The 26,647-nt window shown below is 42.5% G+C and overlaps 1 protein-coding gene across 5 annotated transcripts in view; it reads left to right on the plus strand.

Annotated features, from left to right (window-relative positions):
* LOC121874166 (serine/threonine-protein phosphatase 6 regulatory ankyrin repeat subunit C-like) overlaps positions 1 to 26,410 on the plus strand; it is a 70,442-nt gene extending 44,032 nt beyond the window's left edge. For 3 of the 5 annotated variants that reach the window (XM_042378171.1, XM_042378155.1, XM_042378163.1), the window contains exon 4: positions 12,902 to 14,084. In XM_042378171.1, the coding sequence (XP_042234105.1) occupies positions 12,902 to 13,677 (776 nt within the window). In that variant the 3' untranslated portion in view covers positions 13,678 to 14,084. Of the gene's footprint in view, positions 1 to 12,901; positions 14,085 to 19,958; positions 20,554 to 25,967 lie in introns of those variants that run through there. The other 2 variants (XR_006090374.1, XM_042378179.1) reach the window with 2 other exon arrangements.
* Positions 26,411 to 26,647: the final 237 nt, after the last annotated feature.

Genomic DNA, 26,647 nt, shown 5'->3' on the forward strand with positions numbered 1-26,647 from the left:
GGATTTCTAAATACCAGGTATTTTCATTAAAATATTACATCACAAGTATATTTTACCTTAACTGTGACTGAATGAATATATTCTCAGAAATAAATATGGAAATGTAATATTTTTGCTGAAATGACGTACGTATTACAGTGGAAAGTGGGATAAAATCATGATGAAATCAATGACTCGCTTTCTTTCGTTGTTCAAAAGATTTTACCGTAATCGATTTTTGAATGGTTTTCAGTTAAAAAACTGTTGTATTACAATAATATTCTATCCTCTCACTCACGGGAGATACATTACCAGGGCCTGATGATATCCCATTTTCAATGGTCCGCCAACATCTAGTCTGTGTTTTTCCCACTGAGAGAAAGCATATGACACAGCTTGGAGATTTGACATCCTCAAGTAGCTTCACAATTTTAGTTTGCAGATAAATTTACCATCAATAATAGGACTGTTTTTGAGACGTCGCACTTTTAGGGTCCATGTAGCCACAAAAATGTCAGCACCACAAATTCAGGAGGACAGGGTTCCTCAGGGCACTGTCTTGAGTGTGACACTGTTTGCCATAGTAATAAATGGAGTAGCAGCATTGGTTCCAGGTGGTGTATCAATCTCATTATATTTAGACGACTTGGCCATTTGGTATGCAGCTTCCCGCCTGTCAGTGGCTGAACGTTGCATGCAACTTGTACTAGACAAGATTTCACGTTGGACCAAAGAGTATTGTTTCAGGTTTTCTTTCTTGAAAAACATTGTCATGCAGTTCTGCTTTATGATCCTTGTGTGCGGTGAGTCAGACACCCGCTTCGTGGGGATTATCTTCTACAACCGGCTTACATGGCAGCCACATATTAATTACCTCAAAGAGTCTTGCCAGCGTGCTCTCATGTTATTGAGAGTCTTGAGGCACAAGTCGTGGGGTGCTGACCCAGGAACTCTGCTGCACCTTTTTCCACATGCTAGTTAGACCCCAACTGTGAGGCATACTCCTGAGGCTAGACTCAACACTGAGCTCTATTCATGCCTTGGACCGGTGCCTTCAGGTCTTTGTCAATCCCAAGTCTGCTAGTTGATGTTGATGAGCCACCCCTTGATCTTGGATGACAGTATCTCCAGGTCCAGTGTTGGTTTCACCACCACCACCTTCCACAGTCTGTAACCAACACTTGTGTAGTTGACGAGACTATGTCCCCACACTACACTCAGCACCCAAGCCTCCCATGAACCTTTTGGCTTCAGGGTAAGGGAGGTTGTGAGTATTCATTACCTTCCTCCTGTTCAGATATGCCCCATGTGGTGCCCTAGTGCCGCTCTGTGGATTCTCTCTCAAGTTCAAGTGTGTCAGTATTTTAACAAAATGAAGGACTTACTCCCTCCCGGTGTGGTTCATTCTCTTTCCTTAGAGCATGTCTCCTCTCACACAGGGACTATCCCTGTTTACACTGACGGCTCTAAGCTCAGATGCAGGGCTGGGTTTTGGGGTGGTCTTTGTTGAATACTGTCAGGACGGTACAGTGGTCTCCCCACTATGACATCTATTTTTACTGCTGAGCTTTCGGGTATTTTAGTTGCCCTCAAGAATATTTTTACCCCAACCTCATAGCAATTTTACAATTACACTGATATCCTCGTTAGCCGGAACAATTGGCGCAATGCATTTTCGGGGATGAGAGATTTCCGGGTAACCAGACGATTTTTTCAAACTAGGAAAAATCCCCCATCCCCGGAAATATTTCAGGTTACTGGAAAAACTTTCCGAGTGCCTAAACTATGCATCTTGCACAGACAAACACTAGCCCACATCCTCATAATGTTTCTGTGTGCTGGGGAGTTTTCCAAGAGTGTAAGCTAAAAATCTAAAAATCTATATGATATGGTCGGGAATGAAGCTGTGTGTTACAGCAAAGACTGGTATTTTCCACTCCCATGGAGCTGTGGGGGATTTGTGGATCTCATGAAACTAACCTGACCTGACACAATGTCAGGTGGAGGTAGGGTGGGGTATTGGTGGTCTCATATTACTGACCTGACACAATGTCAGGTGGAGGTGGGGTGGGGTATTGGTGGTCTCATATTACTGACCTGATACAATGTCAGGTCACCCACTGTTGGGTGGGGGATGAGTAGGTCTCAGGACCTGAAGATGTCTTGAATAAACATGAAAGCTAAAATACAGTATTATTTATACTTACACTTATCACATTGTATCTCTTCAACATTATGTTACATAAGATTTTAAAATGTGAAGTGAGAAAGCTGAAAGGTGTGGATGATTAGAGAGATGGAGTGGAAAGGAGTGGTAACATGCACCAGTGTTGCCAAGCACTAAGCTCCTCAACAGCTGATCTTTTAATTCACCACCACATAGTTAACCACGCATAAATTTATGTCATACAATATGGGGGCGGGTGGGTGGTGTTAGGGTGTGATGTTGTGGTACTAATTAATAAATAAGCAACATTGCATCATCAATGGCAGTCGTTTGAAGAATAGCAGCGTATTTACCCTGGTTTATTCATTCATTAGTTGTGTAAGTGTACAAGCAGCAGAATTGAGCCTTTATGTATCACTCAAAGGTAACAAATAACATTGTTAGGAAGGAATCTTTATATAGAATGAAGATATACAGATACTGTAACTTTCTTTTCACATTTACATCTGTTAACATCGCTGGTGGTATTGTAGCCAAGTTAGACTCGTCGCTGTAACCACCAGGCTACTGGGCCAAGCTGTGAGGTGTTTTGTTTGTTTTTCAACTCGTATTTTCGGGTAGATATCCGTAATTTTCTTCATTTATTTTTACTCAGTTACATGCACACACCATCCTACATACTGTATATATTGTGAAGAAAAAAAAATTGTCCTAAGGGCAAACATGTAATGGGAGGAGAGCACAGAGTGTAGGGTTGTGGGAGCATTGCTGGGGAATCGGCGTGCCAGCTGGTCTTTGTTACTATGGTGAAGCAGGGAGTGTGTGCAAATGGTGACTGTGTTAAACATGCATTTGGGCTTTATTTACTGATTTGGCAACACTGGTTTGTTTGTTTGTTTGTTTTTGTTATTCCTCACATTTCCTGGTACTGTTTTGTATACAGTGGTCGCTCGATTAACGAACACAATTGGTTCCACGGAGTCGTTTGTTAACCGAAAATTTTCTTAACTGAATCTGTTATTTCAATGGGATATTGGGTAATTGGTTCCAACTCACAGAAAAAGTACATACAAAGTACTGTATGCCGGTAATAGAATTAACAAAACATTAAATATAAACTAAATACAGTACTGCACTGTACAGTATACTGTACAATAATAAATAAAAAACAATAGAATACTGTACTGTATTTTAACTTACTTTGAGGTGTGTATGTTGTATTCCTGGCAGCTTTGTTTACATATCAAACAGCTGATTGTAGAGGCAGTTGATGATGACTCCATATTCTTTACAGAGTGCATTGGTTCTAATGCCTTCTTCATGTTTCATAATAATTAATGCACTGTATATTATCAATATGTTAACTAGATTTCAGAATGACCAATAATTTTAATGTTAAAATGCAAAAATATTCAAGAGACCAACAAACTCTATGTTCACTCCACTGTAAACAAAGTTAAACTGAGAAGCGTTGGTGGCTGATTTAATCAGCTGATGGGCGCACAAACACTGTTCCCTGTACTGTATATATTATCAATATGTTAACTGAATTAGAATGACCAATAATTTTAATATAAAAAATTCAGAAATATTGAAGAGCACAACTTTCTTGATATTTACTCCACTGGAAACAAATGTAAACATAGAACCAATTACTGTATTGGCGGACTAGCCAATCAGTTGATGCACACACCAAGGCATGTTTCTCGTATGGCTGTCGTTAATGGAACTGAAAATCCTTATAGGAGCTAATTCGTTAACCAAAATTTTGTTAATTGAACCGTTCGTTAATCGAGGGACCACTGTATATTATTTTAAGAAAACCGTGGCGACAGGAGGAAAATACATACAAAAGCTTCTTCCTAAATACAGTACTTCTGTGCTCCCCGCCATAGAATATGGGACAGTACTGTATTTTTGGTTTTACTGTATTAACACCAAACTTTTATATAAATGATGTGTGTATATGTGACGGTACCTGGAGGGAGGGTTGGAGGCAGAGGGAGGGAAGCCTCCCCAGTTATCAGGTGGCTCACTTTCCACCCACCCATACACACCCATGCTCTTTATTTTGTCTTATTTTATAGTTTTATATTGTATTATCTTTATTTATAAGCCACATTAGAGTATTTTAATGATTTTTCTACAACCTTTATAGCATTAATGCTCTAGAAATGGTTGTGAAACATGACACAGTGTGTGTGTGTGTGTGTAAAATAATAATAATAATAAACGGTTTATTAATAGAGTTGCAGCCGGTGGCTGAAAATATACAGACTTAAATTTAATTTAGACATAATGATATAATATGCATTGAATACCTTTACAGGGCTGTGCAGTACATAAATCTGGAGTTGTTTATTATTTTAACAAGAGATGGGATGGTGCTGTTCTTATATCTATCGGTGCGGGCTCTTATGGGCTGAATTTTGTTGTAGTGGCGGACTGCGCGAGTTGGGTGGGGGGCTGCAGGTGGCAGGCGATGGCGAGGGTGGTGCAGCAGTCCACGGCCAAACCTTTCCAGTGCTTGGTGGTGGGGGTCACTGAGGTGTGTGTGTGTGTGCAAGCACTGCTTGCCCCCTCTCGCTTTCAGCTGCCGCCGCTGGCTAGCCCTCGTCGTGAGCAGGGAAGCAACTTGCTTAAGTCTTCCCCTGCCAGTACACAGCCTCCTCACCATCAAGACTCCTGCTGTGCCTCCTCGTGGCAACACACGGTAACTGGGTGTCTTGTGGGCCCAGGCTAGACCAGCAGGGGATCTCGGAGTAGCAGTGGACCCCAGATGGATGGCGCATAGGCCCACTGGCATGTGGGCACGTTCTGGCGCCTACCAGCCTTGCGGATTAACCTTAGTTGGTATAAGGCTACGGGAGTAAACCCCGAACGAAAAATCTGCAGTGGAGCCCCGCATCAGGTAGACATGCTTACAGGGCTCCAACAAGACCCAACGGTGGTTTCAGAGTTAGAGGTGACCACCGTGGAGACCCAACGACTACACCGGCGGACGAAGGCAATACCTGATGGACAGGCTACTAAGGCGTTACCCAACAAACTGGAATATCGGCAGTCCATTGCAACTCTCCCTCTCCCCAGTTGCTGCAACACTTGCACCACTGGATCAGGAAAAGGGAGAGCCAAGATGTGTGGTTGCAGCCTGCGCTCCTTCACCACATAAATCTTTTCTTTCTTTCTTTCTTTCTTTCTTTCTTTCTTTCTTTCCTTCCTTCCCTTTAAAGTCCTATGGCGATGGGGACAGGCAGAGATGACTACCAGGAGTCTCTAGTCACAACTCTGCACATGGGCGGCACAATTAAGATGGTCGTTTATGCACTGGGATCTAGGCAGCAGTACAATCCGGTCCTCTCTGTGCAGCTGAGCAGCCCTTTTGGGGAGCCACTCTGCTCACCCCACATGGGGAGGGGACTAGAAAAGGTGCCCTAAACATAGCCTGCCTAAAAACCCAACCTGACTGGGCAACTGCACCCAGAAAGGTCATCCTTATGTGGTTGAAAACACAGTCAAAATCACTGATCCAAACAAAAACAAACTACACAACCTCTTATGGTCACTGCATGGAATGTCTGGACCCTTCTGGTTACTGGCACAAATGAGCGTCCTGAAAGAAGGACTGCCCTTGTGGCAAAAGAGCTGGCTAGGTATAACATCGACATAGCAGCCACCAGTGAGTCCCGGCTCCGGATGAGGGCTAGCTCACAGAACGGGTGTCTGGGTATACCTTCTTCTGGAAAGGTAAGCCTGCTGCGGAGAGAAACTGCATTTATGGAGTTGGCTTTGCCATTCGTCAAAACACCCTACACAGGCTAACTGAAATGCCTATTAGGATTAACGAGCGCCTCATGACGCTTCAAGTCCCACTGAATCACTCGCGTCATGCTTTTTTCATCAGTGCATACCCCCCCAACACTGGATGCAGAGGATGACATCAAGGAGGTCTTTTACACCGACCTCGACAGAGTGCTAACCTCTATACCCAGAGAAGACAAGGTTGTGCTCCTTGGCGACTTCAATGCCAAAGTTGACAGAGATGCTAGCATTTGGCAGGGAACCATAGGGATAAATGAACTAGGCAAGTGTAATGCCAACAGCCTACTCCTCCTCAGCAAATGTGCTGCACACAACCTCACTATCACCAATACCTCATCAGCCGTGCCATGCGTGGCTCAGACCACTGTGACACTGATCATCGACTTGTCAGAGCCAAACTCTCACTTCACATTGCCCCAAAGCGGCAAAGGCAGCAAGCCTCCAGAAGAGGTTTTAATGCTAAGCGTCTGGAGGACCCAGCAATAGCACATGCTTTCAGAGAGCAGCTCAAACATGGGCTTATAAACAACCCAACAGCAAACAACGTGAATCCCGGTGCCGAATGGGATGCTCTCAACACTTGTGAGAAAAACCTGCAGAGACCCTCGGCCAGATCAAAAAATACACCAGGACTGGTTTGATGAAAATGACCCAGCAATCAAAGTACTCTTCGATGATAAACGTGCTGCTTTTACTGGCTGGCAGAACAACCCTCAGTCTCGGACCACAGCTGATACCTTCCACAAGAAGAGAGCGGCAGCCCAGTGTGAACTTCGCATACTAAAGAATGACTGGCTTAAAAATAAAGCATGTGAAATACAAAAACATGGGCCAACCACTCGTGGTGCAGCCCCATCTGCTTATCTGAAGAAAACTTCATAATTAAAGACGATGAAGGCCTCCTTCAGCGCTGGAAAGAACACTACCATTCACTGCTCAACCGAAACATCGATGTGGATGTCCTGACTACCCAGCAGGTCCCTCAGCATCCAGAGCTGTCCCACCTCAGCTATCCTCCATCCCTGGATGAGGTAGCTTCCGCCATCAAACATGAAAAATAACAAAGCCCAGGGCCTGATGGAATCCCAGCTGAGGTGCGTAAAGCAGGAGGACCTCTGCTTACCAGCCGTCTCCACTCTCTCCTGGAGAATATATGGGAAAAGGAGGAAATCCCCCAACCTCTTAAAGACGCCTCCATTGTCAAAATCTATAAAAACAAGGGAGACCGGTCAGACTGTGGCAACTACTGTGGGATCTTGCTGCTGTCCGTAGCTGGCAAGATTATCACCCGAATCCTCCTAAACAGACTTCTTCTTGAGGCGGAAAACTTCCTCCCAGAATCTCAATGTGGTTTTAAACCATCACGTGGCACCACTGACATGATCTTTGCTGCCCGCTAGATACAGGAATTAGTGCAGAGAACAGCGACATGACCTGTACATGGCTTCGATCGACCTAACCAAGGCCTTCGACTCAGTCAACAGAGAAGCCCTCTGGTGGACCCTCAGCCGTTTTGGCTGTCCACCAAAATTCATCGCCATTGTGAGGCAACTCCACGATGGCTTGAACGACAGTGTCCTGCACAATGGCACCCAGTCTGGTTTCTTCCCCATTCAAACAGGGGTTAAACAAGGATGTGTACTGGCACCATTTATTTTTTTTCTGTTGGCTGCCTTCCTTACTCGTGCCAGCGGCAATTTAGCCAGCGGGGTGAACATCGAGTACCGGGTGAATGGTCTTTTCAACATAAGACGACTCCAGGCAAGAACAAAGGTATCAGCAGCTTCCATTACTGAACTTCAGTATACAGACGACCTCACCCTTGTTGCTCACACTGAACACAACCTATAGGAGATCCTGAACATCTACGCAGATGCGTATGCACACTTCGGCCTTCAGGTGAATGTACGTAAGACTGATTCTGTTTCAGCCTGCCCCTGGTTCAGACACACCTCCACCACCCAACCAGCTTAACAGTACTACCCTCTCTAATGTAACCCACTTTCGGTATCTCGGCTCCCACCTGTCCACCACCACAAGCATCAATGAAGATATTCAGCACCGGATCATATGTGCATCTCACAAAGCTGCATGTATATCGAGCAGTGGTCCTCCCCACCCTGCTATGTGGCAGTAAGACATGGGTCACATACAGGAGGCACCTCAAGGCACTTGAAAACTTTCACCAACGTAGTCTACGTTCCATCCTCCGAGTTTGCTGGGAAGACAAGAGAACAAATGCTTGTATTCTTGCTGACACCAACTGTAGGAGCATCGTAGTTACCATTATCCTTGAACAGCTGCACTGGACTGGCCATGTTACCCGCATGGACGACAGTAGACTGCCAAAGTAGCTACTTTACAGTTACCTAACGAATAGTAAACGTAACGCTGGCGGGCAACTGAAAAGGTATAAGGACAGTCATAAGACAAACCTGAAAAAGTGTCACATCGACCCCCTCACCTGAGAGACGATCACTCCACACTGTAATGCTTGGAGGAGCACCACAAGAGAGAAGGTGTCAATACTTTCGAGTTGGCCCAACTGCAAACCAAGGCAGACAAGCGCCAACGCCGGAAAGATGCTGCCTTCGCCCCTCCCTCACTTGATGCAGCCCTCCACATGTGCAGTAAATGTGGACGAACCTGCTGGTCCCGTATCGGCCTCTTTAGTCACCTCAAAACTCACCAACCTAGGTGACATCCTTAATAACTCATATCATTGCATCATAGCTGGATGATCGTCATACTCGATTCCAAGTGACAGTAAAGTAGTAGTAATAGTAGTAGTAGTGTGTGTGTGTGTGATGATGATAATAATAATAATAATAATAATAATAATAATAATAATAATAATAATAATAAAAATTAACGATTTATTGATAGAGCATGGCAGCCGGAAGGCTGAAAATATACAGTTACATAATTGGGGAATGGGTCACTTCATTGACAAATAATATAGAAGTAACATAAGTGATACAAATATGATATATAATAACTAGGTGGGGAGAAGGCCATACTACAGGGCATTTCAATATAGTGACAGTGCAAAAAGGTAAGATTGACTGGGAGTGAATACACTGGTTGATTACAAATTGTTGATAATTTTTACAATGGTTGCGACTAGGCTGTTCTTATAGCGATCAGTACAGTCAGTTCTGCTATGACGCGATAGTTGTGTTCTTGTAAAACCTCGCGTTGTAGAAATTTGCGCAATAGAAATAACAGGGCTTATGGAGAAAATAGGGTTAGGTGCAGATTACTCGAAATCGAAAAAAAATTTAGTAGTTAGCCTAACACAAAGGATAGCACAGTCTAAATAAATGTTACATTCATATCTAATAATGAAATCATACAGTAAATGTTACACTTTACCTTGAAAAAATATGAATATAACTTGATGGAGGAGAAGGTTGATGTTGAGGAGTCATGCAGGCAGGAGTTGACAGTTGTCATCATCAGGTGCAGTTTTGGTTGCATGGGAGGGACGAAAAAAACATCTAATTCCAGAAGTGGATGGCTGTGGTTCAGTGTCTTCAGACTGCTTCTTGGGGGTTAACTTAAAAAAGACGTCTAATGTTTGCTGCTTTGCCGTCTTTCTTCTTTCACAAAGAAGCTGTTTATTAGGTGCCAAAAAAGATTTAACACCACTAACTGCAATCCTGCTCCTTTCTGCATTGTAGTCATTGTCTTCCAAGAGCTGCAACTGCTTACCAACTTCCCTCAGGATAGAAGACAAAACAAAAGTGGGAAGCTCTCGTGGTTTTGTATCCTTGACTTCTTCATCTTCGGCATCTTCTATTTCCCCAGCAGCAACAAGTTGTTGTAGATCAGCTGTAGAGAGGTCTTCACAGTGGGACTCGAGCAGCTCCTCAACATCAGCACTTTCCACTTCAGCAAAGCCAACTTGCTTTGCAAGAGAAACACAATTTTCTTTTATTTTGGGAGCTCCTCTGATGCATCAAAGCCTGTAAAATCATGAATTATATCTGGGAGAAGTTTTTGCCAAACTCCACTCAAGCAGTCCTTACTTACTTCACCCCAGGCCTCCACAATGATGTCACTTGCATGCTTGATGTTGAAACTTTTCCAAAACTGAAGAACACTGGCCTTATCATTTCCTTCCTCAGTAGCTGCAATAAGTTTCTTAAATGTACGCCTCAAATAATAGGCTTTGAAGGCTGCTATTATTCCTTGGTCCATTGGTTGAAGGAGAGATGTTGTATTTGGAGGTAGAAAGAGCACTTTGATATTGTCAGAAAGCTCAGCAATGGTGGGAGGGTGGCTTGGCGCATTATCTAAAATGAGGAGAATCTTAAAATCTATATTCTTCTTCTTGCAATAATTTTTAAAAACATTTTCAAAAACATTAACAAGAAGGTCAGAAAAAATTTGTCCCATCATCCAACCTTTTTTGCTTGACCTAAAGTGAACACCTAGAGTAGACTTTATGTAACCCTTTAAAGCTCGCGGGTTGACAGAGTGATACACCAGCACAGGCTTTAGCTTTAAGTCTCCACTAGCATTTGCACCCAACAACACTGTCATACGGTCCTTCGCAGCCTTAAAGCCTGGAGCATGTGCTTCATTCTTGGAAATGTAAGTTCTTGTTGGCATGTGCTTCCAGTATAAACCTGTTTCATCCAAATTAAAAATTTGGTCTAAGGTGTAGCCTTCTTCCTGAATCAATTTCTTTACAGTGGGAGGAAGTGCCCAGGCACTTGCTTCGTCGGCACTTGCTGCTTCACCACATAACTTTACGTTATGAAACGCATAACTGTTCTTAAAACCAGAAGACCATCCACTACTTGCACTAAAGGCAACCACATTAGCAGGATTTTCAGCTTTTTTCTTTACGTCCTCATATATTGGTAAGGCTTTCTCTTTAATGGTGAGGAAGCTGGTCCCAGATCGCTTTTTCGTTAGATCTTCTATCCAAACACTTAGAAGCCATTCCATCTCCTCAAGTTCCTTTGGCCGTGATCTCACACTTTTGCTAGCACTCAAGGTTTTTCCAGCAATACAGCTTGCTTTAATCTTTGCTGCATTGTCTCTAATGGTGCGTAAAGTAGACTCCCTTATTCCCGTTGCACACACAATATCACATGTTCATTCCTTATTTTCAAAACGCTTGACAACACATCAAGCTTTTCTTCAAGTGTTATAGCCTTTCTTTTACGATCACCACCGGGAATGCAATCACCAGAACGCTTCCCTGGGATATTCTTCTTTTCCATAGTCACAAAATTGGAGAAACAGTAAGCAAAAATCACTGAGGACGCTTCAAAACTTCTCACGTGTTTCAAACTGATCGTATGTTATGTAAACAGAGCACAGGTCTAAAACGCTACCTATTTTGTTTTTCTCTCTTATTTAAAATTTTACAATTTACATATACTGTACAGGTATACTGTATACATAAATATTACATAAATTATTTCTGCAATTGTTCACAAACAAAACACATAAATCAATTGAACATGTGATGTTGAACGTGAACTGTAAACACTGCATAACCCCGCGCCAAGCGACTACAACCGTTCGAGTGGAATCGCGTTACAGCCAATTCGCGTTGACAAAACACGCGTTATAGCAAAACTCACTGTATGTGCTCGTGTGTGTGTGTGTGTGTGTGTGTGTGTGTGTGTGTGTGTGTGTGTGTGACATCACTGGAGAGGTGAGTCAGCCACTCCACACAAACGTCCATTCTCTTCAGTTCCTTAGTTTATAGTTTTATATTATATTATCTATATTTCTAACCCACATTAGAGTATTGTAATGATTTTTCCTACAACATTTATAGCATTACTGATGACTTTTAGTTGTGGAACATATCCTAATTTTCCCCATAAGATTAAGTATTGAATCCTCCCAGCCTCAGGTTTCAGTGTTCCTCCCAGCCTCAGGTTTTATTGTTCCTCCCAGCCTCAGGTTTTAGTGTTCCTCCCAGCCTCAGGTTTTAGTGTTCCTCCCAGCCTCAGGTTTTAGTGTTCCTCCCAGCCTCAGGTTTTAGTGTTCTCCCAGCCTCAGGTTTTAGTGTTCCTCCCAGCCTCAGGTTTTAGTGTTCCTCCCAGCTTCAGGTTTTAGTGTTCCTCCCAGCCTCAGGTTTGGTGCCTCCTTTTAGTGTTCCTCCCAGCCTCAGGTTTTAGTGTTCCTCCCAGCCTCAGGTTTTAGTGTTCCTCCCAGCCTCAGGTTTTAGTGTTCCTCCCAGCCTCAGGTTTTAGTGTTCCTCCCAGCCTCAGGTTTTAATGTTCCTCCCAGCCTCAGGTTTTAGTGTTCCTCCCAGCCTCAGGTTTTAGTGTTCCTCCCAGCCTCAGGTTTTTGAAAGAATGGGAAACATGACCTGATGATTAATTAAACATATTGTTATGAGCTCCCCAAATTAAAAAAATCAAAGTGCATGTTGGTTTACAGTTGCAATCGTATTAAGTTTCCCTGGTGGTATGATAATTTTAACCACTACATCTCCCTATTTGTTTTTATGCTGCAGCTGAACTTCATCATCATTCTCTCATATATCATCACTTTACATGAAAACTGCACATATTTCTTCCTATATTGCTGTATATTTACATTCTCATCTAAGTTTGCTTCTAGTACAGTATCTCTGTTGAGGCATCTTTTCTCCATGGTGTTTGTAGGCTAAGTGAGCAGTTGTGGGGGAATTATTACTGCTGGTGACATATGACATCATTGTGTGATTCATGGCTGCTCCAGGAAATTTATTATTCTTATGGGAATGTTTGATGCATTTATTGTTGTTCTATTTAAATATACATTTTCATGGAATGTGGCCGTAATAATAAGTGATGAAATCTTGTAATTTTAAACAATTTGACTAATAAGATGACAGTGGCAAATGACAATTTTCCCTGTAGAGTTTAACACATTTACAAAAAAAATTTACTCATTTCCTTTATTTCCTCCCAACAGCTCTGGTGGAGATGTTGTTATTACATAAAGCTGCTGTAGACATTATTGATAGTGATGGCTGCACCCCATTACACCGTGCAGCACAGTCACGAAATTCAGAACTCGTTGAAATTCTCCTGAACGCCCGTGCTAGTCCCGAATACGTCGACAATCAGGGCAACACAGTGCTACACCATGCTGTTAATGTTAATGGTGTTAAACCATCTACAGTCAGAATACTGGCACTGGCCCACCCTCCAGCAGTTTCTGCCACTAACTCTTGTTCGGAAACGCCATTACATGTAGCAGTACGTAGTGGGAGACAAGATTCTGAGAGTGTCTTAGCTGCAGTGGTGGAGATTGGGTCGAGGACAGCTCTAAATTCCAAGGGGTCTCTAGGCCACACGGCTCTACATGTAGCTATACTGGATCACCGTATCAACCTGCTACGTCTGTTACTTACTGCTGGGGCTGACACCAACACAGAAGACCATTTAGGTCACACGCCATTGGTGTCAGCGGCCAGAGACGCCTCCTGGGGTGCAGTAGCGTTGCTTTTAGCTGCTGGGGCTCGAACCAAGAGACTGATCCAAGGCGGCGACATTGAAACTGAAATCCGTGACTCAGGTATTCGTGCACTGCTTAAAGAAGCTACACGACAGCCCCCGCATCTCTCAAGTCTGTGCCGCCGAGCTCTGACAGACCATTTGGGGCCTCAGGCACTGACTGTTCTCTCCAAGGCAACCCTCCCTGCTGTATGGCACAACTTCCTCACTTTTCAGTCATTGAATCTTTAATTAATAACTTTAACCTGAAATTTATGTCTCATAACCACATTGTTTTAACTCTGGCATTATATAAGTTATATACTGTACTGTAAAGTGATGATACAGTCATGCAGTAATGGTCAAAATTCCAGCTTCATGCAAGTCCAATATTGTAAACTGGTACAATATTGTCATGCAGACTTTATGTAAGCTGTATAGATAATTATTCATGTCCAGGACACCCCAGTCCACCCAACTGGGAATGGGTACCTGACTTTACAATTGAAAATTAAATGTAGTCAAGTGCAGTGATGACCACACTGCCTCCTTGTATACTGAAGGCTTAATATAAAGTGTGCTGTAACCTGACTGGCCTTAATGGTTCATATGGGACCCACACTTCAGTTTGTATCTCTAGGGTAAAATGATAATTACAAGATGGTGTCTCATTATACAGGTACACTACAGTATAACAATTTATTTAGCAAAACTGAGAAAATCAGATAAATTTTAATGGTTGGTCCTTTGTAACAACACCATATGCATTATATAAATATTTATCCAAATGTATAATACCAAATTATTCACCAAGTTATTTAACTGTGCCTCAGCTGTCATCATTATACATGGCTGAGGTTGCAGTTCCTTCGAGGAGAGAGCGAGGTCAGGCTGAGGTCAGCTCATATTAGCACAATAGTATATCTGACTTGTTTCCTTTCTCACACTCCCGAGGGCAGGCGAGGTCAACCAAGTCATAACATACCTGGCCTGCTCCTCCCTCTCTCTCTGTTGGATAATAGAGGCTGGGGAGAGATCACTCATATTTTTTGTTACCCAGACAACACCTCACTACTGGGCCCTACTTTTAATATATTTTGTTTGGCTAATAATGCCAGACAATGTAATTGAGTACAGAGGGGCCTAAGGAGTTAAGTATCTTTTGTTACAGAAAACCAAAGTTTTGTAAATTATTAAAAGATTTGTGATATTGTAATTAATTTGGTTACCATACTTGTTACTGGTAAATTAGGTATGACATTCTGTTACTTTTTTTTTTTAACTGATTCAAAAGCTTTAAAGTAAAATAATTTATCTAATTTTGTCACTTACAGATTACATATACAGAACTGTACTACTGTATACTTACTTTTTCTAACTGGTAAATTGATTTACCTAATTATAAATAATGAAATATAATCAACTTTATAACTGTAAAATAGCAAAGTACTGGACTGTACTGTACCATACTGTACTGTACTGTACTGTACTGTACTGTACCATACTGTACTGTACTGTACCGTACCATACTGTACTATGCCATACCATACTGTACTGTACCATACCATACTGTACTGTACCGTTCCGTACCATACCGTACCATACCTTACTGTACTGTACTGTACCATACTGTACTGTGCCATACTGTACTGTACTGTACTGTACCATACTGTACTGTACTGTACCATACTGTACTGTACCATACCATACTGTACTGTACCATACTGTACTGTACCATACTGTACTGTACTGTACCGTACCAAGATGTCTTGTACATATGTACTTGTGCTGTACCGTGACTGTATCGTTGCAATCGCACATACTGTACTATGCCATACCATACTGTACTGTACCATACCATATCACTGTACCGCCTGTACCATACCGTACTATACCGCATTGTACTGTACTTACCATACTGTACTGTACCATACTGTACTGTACTGTACTTGTACTGTACCATACTGTACTGCAATACCATACTGTACTGTACCTGTCTGCACTACGTTCCACTATACCGTACCATACCACTATACTGTACTGTACCGCACTGTACTGTACTGTACCATACTGTACTGTACTGTATCAGTACTGTACTGTACTGTACTGTACTGTACCGTACTGTACTGTACCGTACCATACTGTACTATGCCATACCATACTGTACTGTACCATACCATACTGTACTGTACCGTTCGCATTCATACCAGCATTGTACTGTACTTGGTACTGTACCATACTGTACTGTACAATACTGTACTGTACTGCATCAGCACTGTACTGTACTGTACTGTACCATACCATACTGTACTGTACCGTCTGCACTATACCGCATCATACCGTACTGTACTGTACCATGCATTGTACTGTACCATACTGTACTGTACCATACTGTACTGTACTGTACTGTACTGTACTGTACTGTACTATACTGTACTGTACTGTACCGCACCATACCGATTACTGTCTGTACTTGACGCTGTACTGTACCGTTTGGTACCATACCGTACCATACTGTACCGCATCATACAATACCGTACCATACTGTACTGTACCATACTGTACTGTACTGTACCTGCACTATACCGCAGACTATACTGTACTGTACTGCACTGTACTGTACCATACTGTACAAACATGTACCTGTACCGTATTGCACCGTATGACCGCTATACTGTACTATGCCATACCATACTGTACCAATATACCATACTGTACTGTACCGTTCGCACCATATCATACTATACTGTACTGTACTGTACCTATGTTGTACTATACTGTATGTCTGTACTGTACTGTACCATACTGTAATGTACCATACCATATTGTACTGTACCGTTCCACTATGCATACTGCATTCATACCGTTGATACTGTACTGTACCGTGCTTGTACTGTACTGTACTGTACCATACTGTACTGTACAGATTGTACTGTACTGTACATGTACTGTGCTGTACTACTGTACCGCACTATACTGTACTATGCCATACCATACTGTACTGTACCATACCATACTGTACTGTACCGTTCTGTACCATACGCACTATACCGATTGTACTGTACTGTACTGTACCATACTGTACTGTAAAATACTGTACTGTACTGTACTGTACCGCACTGTACTGTACCATACCATACTGTACAGAACGTTCCTGCATCATACGATCATACGTACATACTGTACTGTACGATTGTACTGTATGCATACTGTACTGTACCATACTGTACTGTACTGTACTGTACTGTATACTGTACTGTACTGTACTGCATCATACCGCATCGGACTATACTGTACTGTACTGCATTGCATGTACTATACTGTACTGTACCGTACTGTACTGTACCGCATTGTACCATACTGTACTGTACCATACTGTACCGTACCATACTGTGCCGTATATACTGCTTTGTACTGTACGATGACTGACCGTGCACCGTACTATACTGTACTGTACTGTACTGTACTGTACTGTACTGTACCGCACCGTACCGCATGCTGTACCGCACTGTACCGATTCTATACTGTATACCGTACTGTACTGTACTACTGTACTGTACTGTACCGACTGCATCGATGTACGCATTATACTGTACTGTACGACTGTACCGTCGATGACGTCGCGCCGCGCATGTACTGTACTGTCTGTCTGTACTGTACCGTTGTGGGTGTGTGGGGGTTGGTTTACGTATGTACGCCGTACTGTACTGTACTGTACTGTACTGTATCATATCGTAGATCAGTTATACTGTTGGTAGTACTGTACTGTACATACCGATCGTCATAGTGTCATACTGTACCGTACCGCATTGTACTGTACCGTCGTACCGTACTGTACCGCACCATACTGTAATTATGCCATACCATACTGTACTGTACCATACCATACTGTACTGTACCGTTCCGCACTATACGGCATTCATACCATACTGTACTGTACTGGACCATACTGTACTGTACCATACTGTACTGTACTGTACTGTACTGTACTGTACCATACTGTACTGTACCATACCATACTGTACTGCCTGCACTATACCGTACCATACTGCATCATACCGTACCATATCATTGTACTGCATTGTACTGTACTGTAATTACTGTACTGCATCGTACCGTACTGTACTGTACCGCACTGTACTGTACTGTACTGTACTCAGTACCATACTGTACTATGCCATACCATACTGTACTGTACCATACCATACTGTACTGTACCTGTTCCGTATTCATACCGTACAGATTGTGTACTGTACTGTACCATACTGTACTGTACCATACTGTACTGTACCGCACTGTACCGTACCATACTCATACTGTACTGTACCGTTCCGTACCATACCGCATCATACTGTACTGTCATTTGTACTGTGCTGTACCATACTGTACTGTACCATACTGTACTGTACTGTACTGTACTGTACCATACTGTACTGTACTGTACCGTACTATACCGCATCGGACCATACTGTACTGTACCGCACTGTACTGTACCATACTGTACTGCATTGGTACTGTACCGATTGCCGGTACCATACTGTACTGTACCATACTGTACCGTACCATACTGTACTGTACTATACTGTACTGTACTGTACTGTACCGCATCGCACTGCATCAGTTGCCATGCTTTATACTGTAATTGTACTGTACTGTACTGTACTGTACTGTACTGTACCGTCTGCATACCGTGCTGCGTGCTATTACCGTGCTGTCTGGTACTATGCTGTACCGTGCTATACTGTACTGTATGCTGTACTGTAGCCTATTCTGTGCTATGATATACCGTGCCGTACCGTCCATTGCTATCCGTACTATACTGTACTGTACTGTGCCTGGCTATTACCCGTACTGCGTTGCGTGCCGTGCCGTGCCATACCGTGCCGTGCTTAGTGCCGTGCCGTACCGTGCCGTGCACCGTGCTGTGCACCGTACATGCTGTACTGTACCGTGCCGTGCCGATGCTGTACTGGCCGTGCCGTCCTGTGCCGTACTGTACCGTGCCGTACCGTGCAAATGCCGTTACCGTACTGTACCGTACCGTGCTTTACGTACTGTGCCGTGCTATGCTGTGCTGTACTGTACTGTGCTGTGCTAATGCCATGCACCGTACTCGTCTGCATGCCGTACCATACTATACTGTGTACTTTGTACTGTACTGTACTGTACTGTACTGTGCTAATACTGTACTGCGTGCCGTGCTCTTACGTGCCGTGCCGTACCGTGCCGTGCCGTGCCGTACTGTACTGTACTGTGACTCATACTGTACTGGCTACTTTCATACCGTACCATACCGTACTGTACTGTACTGTACTACAGTATTAATTATTGAAGACTTAAGGACTCCAGGCTTAACTATAAGTAAGACCAAGTCTCTTTTACCTTGAACAAAAAGTGATAATTTTTATTGATATTATGTAGTTAAAAGGAATTTTGAAGTAGGGAGTGAGTGTTGGAGGCAGGAGGGTGAGTGTTGGAGGGCAGGGAGGTGGTGTTGGAGGCAGGTGAGGTGATGTTGGAGGCAGGTGAGGTAGGTGTTGGAGGCAGGGTGAGTGAGTGTTGGAGGCAGGAGGGAGTGAGTGTTGGAGGCAGGTGAGAGTGAGTGTTGGAGGCAGGAGGGTGAGTGTTGGAGGCAGGTGAGGTGAGTGTGGGAGGCAGGTGGTAGGAGTGTTGAAGGCAGGAGGGGAGGAGTGTTGGAGGCAGGAGGGAGGGTGTTGGAGGCAGGAGGGAGTGTGTTGGAGGCAGGTGAGGTGAGTGATGGAGGCAGGTGAGGTGGAGTGTTGGAGGCAGGAGGGAGGTGAGTGTTGGGAGGCAGGAGGGTGAGTGTTGGAGGCAGGGAGGTGGGTGTTGGAGGCAGGAGGGAGTGGGTGTTGGAGGCAGGTGGGAGGTGTTGGAGGCAGGAGGGAGTGAGTGTTGGAGGAGGAGGGAGTGAGTGTTGGAGGCAGGAGGGAGGAGGAGTGTTGGAGGCAGGAGGTGAGTGTTGGAGGCAGGTGGGAGTGAGTGGAGGCAGGAGGGAGTGAGTGTTGGAGGCAGGTGGTAGGAGTGTTGAAGGCAGGAGGGAGTGGGTTACAACAAGTGTTCGGGCATCAACACAGTAAACACCTGTAATATTGGTAAGTGAGAGGTTATGGGAAAACATTACCAGAAATAGGACTTAGGTGAAAAAAGCTCCTAGACATGTTGATATAAATACTGGTTAAAGAAAAGTCATCAGTAAATTAGTTTGTCAGTATACATCAGCTTATAAAAGGTTTATCGCCATTTTGTGTCATCTCTTCCCATTAGTTTTAGTAAGCACCTCGGCCAATGACCAATATTAGCTCTGTGATGTCAAAATATTTCCACTTTCACTCATTGACTTCAAATTCATTCCAAGGGTGGGCATGGTTTCTGACACTCAAAGATTGCCCTGTGAGGTTTGAGGACATCTGATGTCTGTTTGGTTTGAGTGAGACTGGTGTTTGTGACAGGATTATGTGACTCGGCTCTACTATCTTGTCCCTTTGTTTAATACATAGTTTCTAAATTTACAGCATTGGCTAGTGAGATGGTAACACAATGATTCCTTGTTCTATTTTACCTGAGAGAAGGCTGACTACACAACACCATAGATCTGACATTCCATGAAGGGCAGTGCAGATACAGCAGCACAAGGAGGCATTGTACATGGCCATCTTCACTTCCCCAGCTATAAAAATAGGTATTCATTTACAGCTGGATGGTGTCCACTGCCCAGTCTCCCTAGAGGGCTGGGAGCAAGCACTATATCCTTTCAGTCATCATATCCCTATCAACTCTACTGAACATACCTGTATATTAAAATGTACCAATACAGTATATTTGTCCTAGAGGACAAGCATATAACGAACTTCAAGCCAGTTTAAAGTACAGTAGTTATAAACAACTAATTGTGATGAAAATTTTTTGAAAGAAGAAGTGAAATTGAATGCAAGTTATAATGGTAGATCACATTATTGTTATTCAATAAATTTGGAAAACCTGTAGTTGTCTCACATGAGCGAATAGCGACCCAATAGGGTGTGTCATAGGAGGGAAGATCAGCTAAAACTAATGGCCCATCACTTTTTTGGTAGATTTTAGTGTATATAAACAGAAAATAATTTCAGTTTTAATATTTTGCAACCTTTTGCTGGTAAGAACAGCGTGAAATTTATCGAAATCTAATAAACTGCATTAGTGCGTACAATTAAATAGTGAACATTACTCTGACTTCAAATTTCCTTTAGCTTAAACTAGTAACAATATTTTTCTGTTTCATATTCTTATTTGCATTTATAAGTTGATAATATTTAGATGGCTGCTTGTGTCAGGACGAAGACAAAAATCCAGCCATCTCGGTCACTATCTTGGGTCTGGGAGAGGCTCCTGAAGTCAGTTGCGATACATTGAGAGATGCTTTGGGAATCACGGTGTTTTAATCAAAGACAGCAATCAGTAAGCAAAAGAACTTACACAAAACAAAGACATTGCCAGTGATATGACCAAAAGCTGTCTTGGCACAGTACACTCTGGCTAGCTCGGTTCAAGCCTCCAGTCACTTAACAAGTCAGAAGAAGATTAGTGAGAGACTGCTGTGGTTAAGGCAAGAATATATCTCTTGGGAGAAAAACTTGCAGTTAAGGACAGCTTTGCCAAGCAACTGGGCCAGTTATTTGACATAATGCTTACAAGTGCCCAATTGTTCTCTGTCTGAAGGTTTTGGATGCGATGCGTGACTGTAAATCCGAGCCCATCTCCTGTATTTGCAAGGCGTGAACTGAAAGATTCCTCAATGAATTGAACTGGCATTTGTCAAAACACAGAGAGAAGACTGGCAGTATAGGGGAACTCTCATGATTTCTAGCCAAGATATTCCGGAGTCCAAAGACAGGAGAGCTGCCACAGAGAGGCAGAAAGAGGAGGAAAGTTGCCGAGGAAAAGAGAGCTTGAGAAGGCCCAGAGTGAGGGTAAAAAGGCCGATGATTGGAGTCAAGCTGATTTGAGTTTAATGACTTCCCCCATGGCTGATCCAGTGCTGACAGGAGAATGGTGACTGTCCCTAATACAGAAAATAATGATCCCAAACCTTCCAGGCATATAAGATTCAAATGGAAAGAAGATATCACGAGCATAGCTCTGGCCAGCATCACGACACCACACTGGTCCTCAGAGAAACTGCAGAGATAGCAACAGCTGCCTGGATTGGCGGTGGATTTGATAACACCTGATGATGTTCACCTGGTACGATATATCATAACACAAAGTAGGGAGAGCTCAAGGAGAAACTTGTCAGTAACCTAGAAGAGGAGTTTGATAGAGATAAGAGAAAATGGAATCAATTGTTTGTTCTTTGATGGGAGAAGGATGACACTAAGTGTTCATGAAAGTTGGAGATTCTGACAAGTTGTTCCTGCCATGGTGAAGGAGAACACTACTCCTGCTGCAGTGAACCAGGAGGAAATGTTGTGGCATTTCTCACTCCAGAAAGGTGGCATCAAGGAAACCAGCTGAATGGTGGCAGATAACGTGTGAAGACTGGCTCCAGAGAGAGGCGTAGACCAGACCCTGCAGGCCATTGGAGAGACAGCACCAACAATTTTAAGAATTGGCAAGGGGGGAGTTATACAGTGGATAAGCGGAAGGTGGGAGGAAGCTGGTGCAGGTTGTTTGTGACCTCCCACACCAGCAGTTACCACTCAGACATCTGATCCAGGAGCTGGATGGCAAGACTCTTTCAAGCACAGCAGATGAGTCTGGTCCTCTTGGCAAGATGGTGGACTCTGCCACAGGTTAGAAAGCCAAATCGAGAGCTTTTTAAGAAAAAATCACAGTTGGCCCTCCACTGGGTGAGCTTGCACATACTGTCATTGGCGACCACGGTGACCAGTACTATGGTTACATGATTTGCAGTGCCATCAAAACTGAGACCATGCCTGATAGACTTCCCTTTACCTGCAGATGAGTCAGTCTCACATTCTAGGTGGCTCTGCGGCTCTCAGGTTCTGCAGGTGGTGGAAGCTCATCATAAACTGAGGAACCAACTTCACAACCTGAGACTTATTGTCCAATTCATCGTGAGTGTCTACTTGCCAAATTGGTTCTTACAAGGTCAGAGTCATGTCGTTCTCAGAAGGTCAGGGCATGTTCTCTTCCAGCTTGAGCTCCTGAGAGTCAGCCAAGGAAGGTTGTTCAGATTGCCGGAACGAACTGTGAGAATCTTCCTGGTATGCTCATCGAGAGACAGTTCTGCAGTGTGTGCTCTGCAGTAGGATGAGAGGAGAAAGTGGCAGTCAAAAGATCTTGGATATGACTTTAGCAAGGAGGATCTGGGCATGACAGAGATCAGCTGGTACGGCAATTCCTTCAGGTCAGGAAGACTCTGAAGTCAATCAGTACCAAGGGCACCTCGCGATGTCCATAGATTTGGATAACATCAGGCTGGCATTGAGCCCCCTCTTCCTGCAGCCTCACCAATGGTTTGAAGTCAGGCTTTCAACTGGACAGCCCATGCATGTCCCTGCCTGGCCCTACTTTACCAGAGTATAAGCGTTGTGTACAGCAAATTGGCGAACCCAACGATCCACGTGTACAACCAGGGGAGAGGAGAAGGCTACATCGAGCTCCAGGTGGTCAGCAAGAGGTGATGAGTAAACAAGAAGCAAGAAAGAATATGTTCTCTATGTTGTGCAACAACCGAATTCATCAATGTAATAAAACTTTTGGTTTTTTGTATTTGATAATTTTGTTTTCTAAAGAATATTAGATTTAATAAATATGTCAAGATCATTAAGTTTCACTATTCTGGATCATTCCATCTAATAAATTAACCTGGCGACCCAAGGGCGTGATGATGAAAGCTTGGATACCAGTGTTTAATGCCACCATTTATAGGATGATGAGAGCTGATACAGTGTTTTACTGCCACTATTGTACAAGGATGATGAGAGCTTGGATACCAGTGTTTTACCTGCCACTATTGTACTAGGATGATGAAAGCTTGGATACCAGTGTTTTACCTGCCACTATTGTACAAGGATGATGAAAGCTTGGATACCAGTGTTTTACCTGCCACTATTGTACTAGGATGATGAAAGCTTGGATACCAGTGTTTAACCTGCCACTATTGTACTAGGATGATGAGAGCTTGGATACCAGTGTTTTACCTGCCACTATTGTACTAGGATGATGAAAGCTTGGATACCAGTGTTTTACCTGCCACTATTGTACTAGGATGATGAGAGCTTGGATACCAGTGTTTTACCTGCCACTATTGTACAAGGATGATGAGAGCTTGGATACCAGTGTTTTACCTGCCACTATTGTACTAGGATGATGGAAGCTTGGATACCAGTGTTTTACCTGCCACTATTGTACAAGGATGATGAAAGCTTGGATACCAGTGTTTTACCTGCCACTATTGTACTAGGATGATGAAAGCTTGGATACCAGTGTTTAACCTGCCACTATTGTACCAGGATGACGAGAGCTTGGATACCAGTGTTTAACCTGCCACTATTGTACTAGGATGATGAAAGCTTGGATACCAGTGTTTTACCTGCCACTATTGTACTAGGATGACGAGAGCTTGGATACCAGTGTTTAACCTGCCACTATTGTACTAGGATGATGAAAGCTTGGATACCAGTGTTTAACCTGCCACTATTGTACTAGGATGATGAAAGCTTGGATACCAGTGTTTTACCTGCCACTATTGTACTAGGATGACGAGAGCTTGGATACCAGTGTTTAACCTGCCACTATTGTACTAGGATGATGAAAGCTTGGATACCAGTGTTTAACCTGCCACTATTGTGCTAGGATGATGACAGCTTGGATACCAGTGTTTTACCTGCCAATTTTATAACACATTATGCAGGGAGAATATACACAGTACTATACCTGTACTATGTTTGGAACCTTGTTGAAGGGAGTACTGTACTGTGTGCGTGCGTGCGTGCGTGACAATAAAATCTAGAAATATTGAAACACTCTTATAACATAAGGATCTGATACGTTGATATGCAGTATATGATTTAATCTTTAGATTATTACAGCTTTTAAGTTAATGTTATAAGCAGTGGAATATTTAATATTTTAAGCTACTTTTACAAAATTATCGACTTAGGTTCTTTGGGTATTTTGAAAATTCTGATTCGCTTTATTGAGGTCAGGATTTTCAGATAATTTTTATGTCTCACTATACACAAGTTGTAAGTTAATTTGTGATATCTATAGTGCATTTTTTCCCAGCTGAGGAGATGCCCTGCCCCCTCCTCAAGAGTTGCACCTGATTGGCTGTTGCAAATCTGTCTAATTTCGCCCTGAAGTAATGGTGTATTTCTAAATGAGTTTATTCATGATCGTTGGGATGACCATTTCTGAAGAGAAAGATATTTAGCTAAATTATATAAAGATTCATACATTAATTATTTCAAACAGGAACACGTAGGAAGTTTATCACAAATTTTATACATGAATTAACTGCTAAACTCTGGGAACAAATTCATTATTTTGGAGGAAGCACTTAATATATATTTATTTTTACCCACAATAAGGCATACTAAGACAAATTACGTATCAGTAATACTACATTATGCACACACTAACATTTTAAAAGATCAGAATCATATTGAAATATTACACGGCCATCAGCAAAGGCGGGAAATATGACTAAGAACAACTTCAGTTTGCCTTATTGTGGGTAAAAATAAGTACAGTACTGTACATATTAAATGCTTCCTCTGAAAGAATGAATTTGTTACCAGATTTTAACAGTTAATTCATGAATAAAATTTTTGATACATTGCCAATGTGTTCCTGTTTGAAATAATTAATGTATGTACAGTATCATTATATAATTTAGCTAAATATCTTTCTCGTCAGAAATGTCATCCCAATGATTATGAATAAACTCATTTAGAAATTTACATCATTACTTCAGGACGAAATCGGACAGATTTGCAACAGCCAATCAATTATAACCCTTGAGGAGGGGGGTGGGGCATCTCTTCTCAGCTGGGAAAAAAATGCACAATAGTTGTAATATCAATACTGTACTGTATATAGTTAGAATTTATCGCAATTAGAAGATGCTGATCTGGTTTACTGATATTGAATATTTTATTGGTTAATTTATAAATGATGTTAATACAATATCAATTTTTGTATCAGTACATTAACAACTTGTAACTTATTCTGCAATATAAATACATGTAGTCTATATATGTCTTATATTTATGAAAATTATTTTGTTGAGTACCACGAAGTCATCCTTTACTAAACATCTCTTAACAAATCTCCAATTACTGGGTTTGAGAGATGTCTCATCGCTTAAAAATTTCCTCTTCTCTGGTTACTCAGGAAAAATTTAGAGACACTTCACAAGTAAATGGAAAATATTTGGTTTAGCAAGACTTATTCTTGGTCTAATGAACCAGTGGTGTGGTTGAAGAGGAACAGCATTCCCTCACTCTTTTTCTCTGTGTACATCTTGGCACTTTTGAAGAAAAATTTTAATGCATAAGTTATGCTCTATTCTTCAGTGCAGTGGAGGGAGCTGACAGACTTAGCCCCCATCCCCTTTCTATGACCGCTGAGGATGCATCAACTGGTGGGCCAGAGACATACAGGCTACAGCTGCTAGCTAGATACACGCTGATCTCAACAATGCCTCATTGCCTGTTGTAATAATTCCCAGAGCAGCAACAACATATGTATGCTGCTTCATACGCTTTTTATTGTATTAATTTGTAAAGAATAAGAAAAGATGAAGATTAAGAACATTATTATTAATTAAAATCATAATTGTAGAGCAGCGTTTCACCACGATCACCTGTGACCTGCATTAAGTTACCGTAATCTGTCTGAAAGATGAACTCCATCCAACATTGCTTGTCAAATAATCTTTGACCTTTTGTACAACATTGGTTTATTAAATTATATAAATATATATGCTGATAACCACAAGGAAAGAAGAAAACACAAAGTTCCCAAGCGCTTTCGTGTAATTCACATCTTCAGGGGTGAGTACAGACTGAGTCTGTACTCACCCCTGAAGATGTGAATAACACGAAAGCGCTTGGGAACTTTGTGTTTTCTTCTTTCCTTGTGGTTATCAGCATATACCTAGATCACGCGCACCTACAGTGATTTACTTGCATATATAAATATATAAGAATTTAATGCAACAGCTATTGGTAATGAGTTTACTTTTCAAAGTACA

This window comes from Homarus americanus, unplaced genomic scaffold (genome assembly GCF_018991925.1).
Source record: "Homarus americanus isolate GMGI-L3 unplaced genomic scaffold, GMGI_Hamer_2.0 scaffold55640, whole genome shotgun sequence".
In the NCBI taxonomy this organism is placed as follows: Eukaryota; Metazoa; Arthropoda; class Malacostraca; order Decapoda; family Nephropidae; genus Homarus; species Homarus americanus.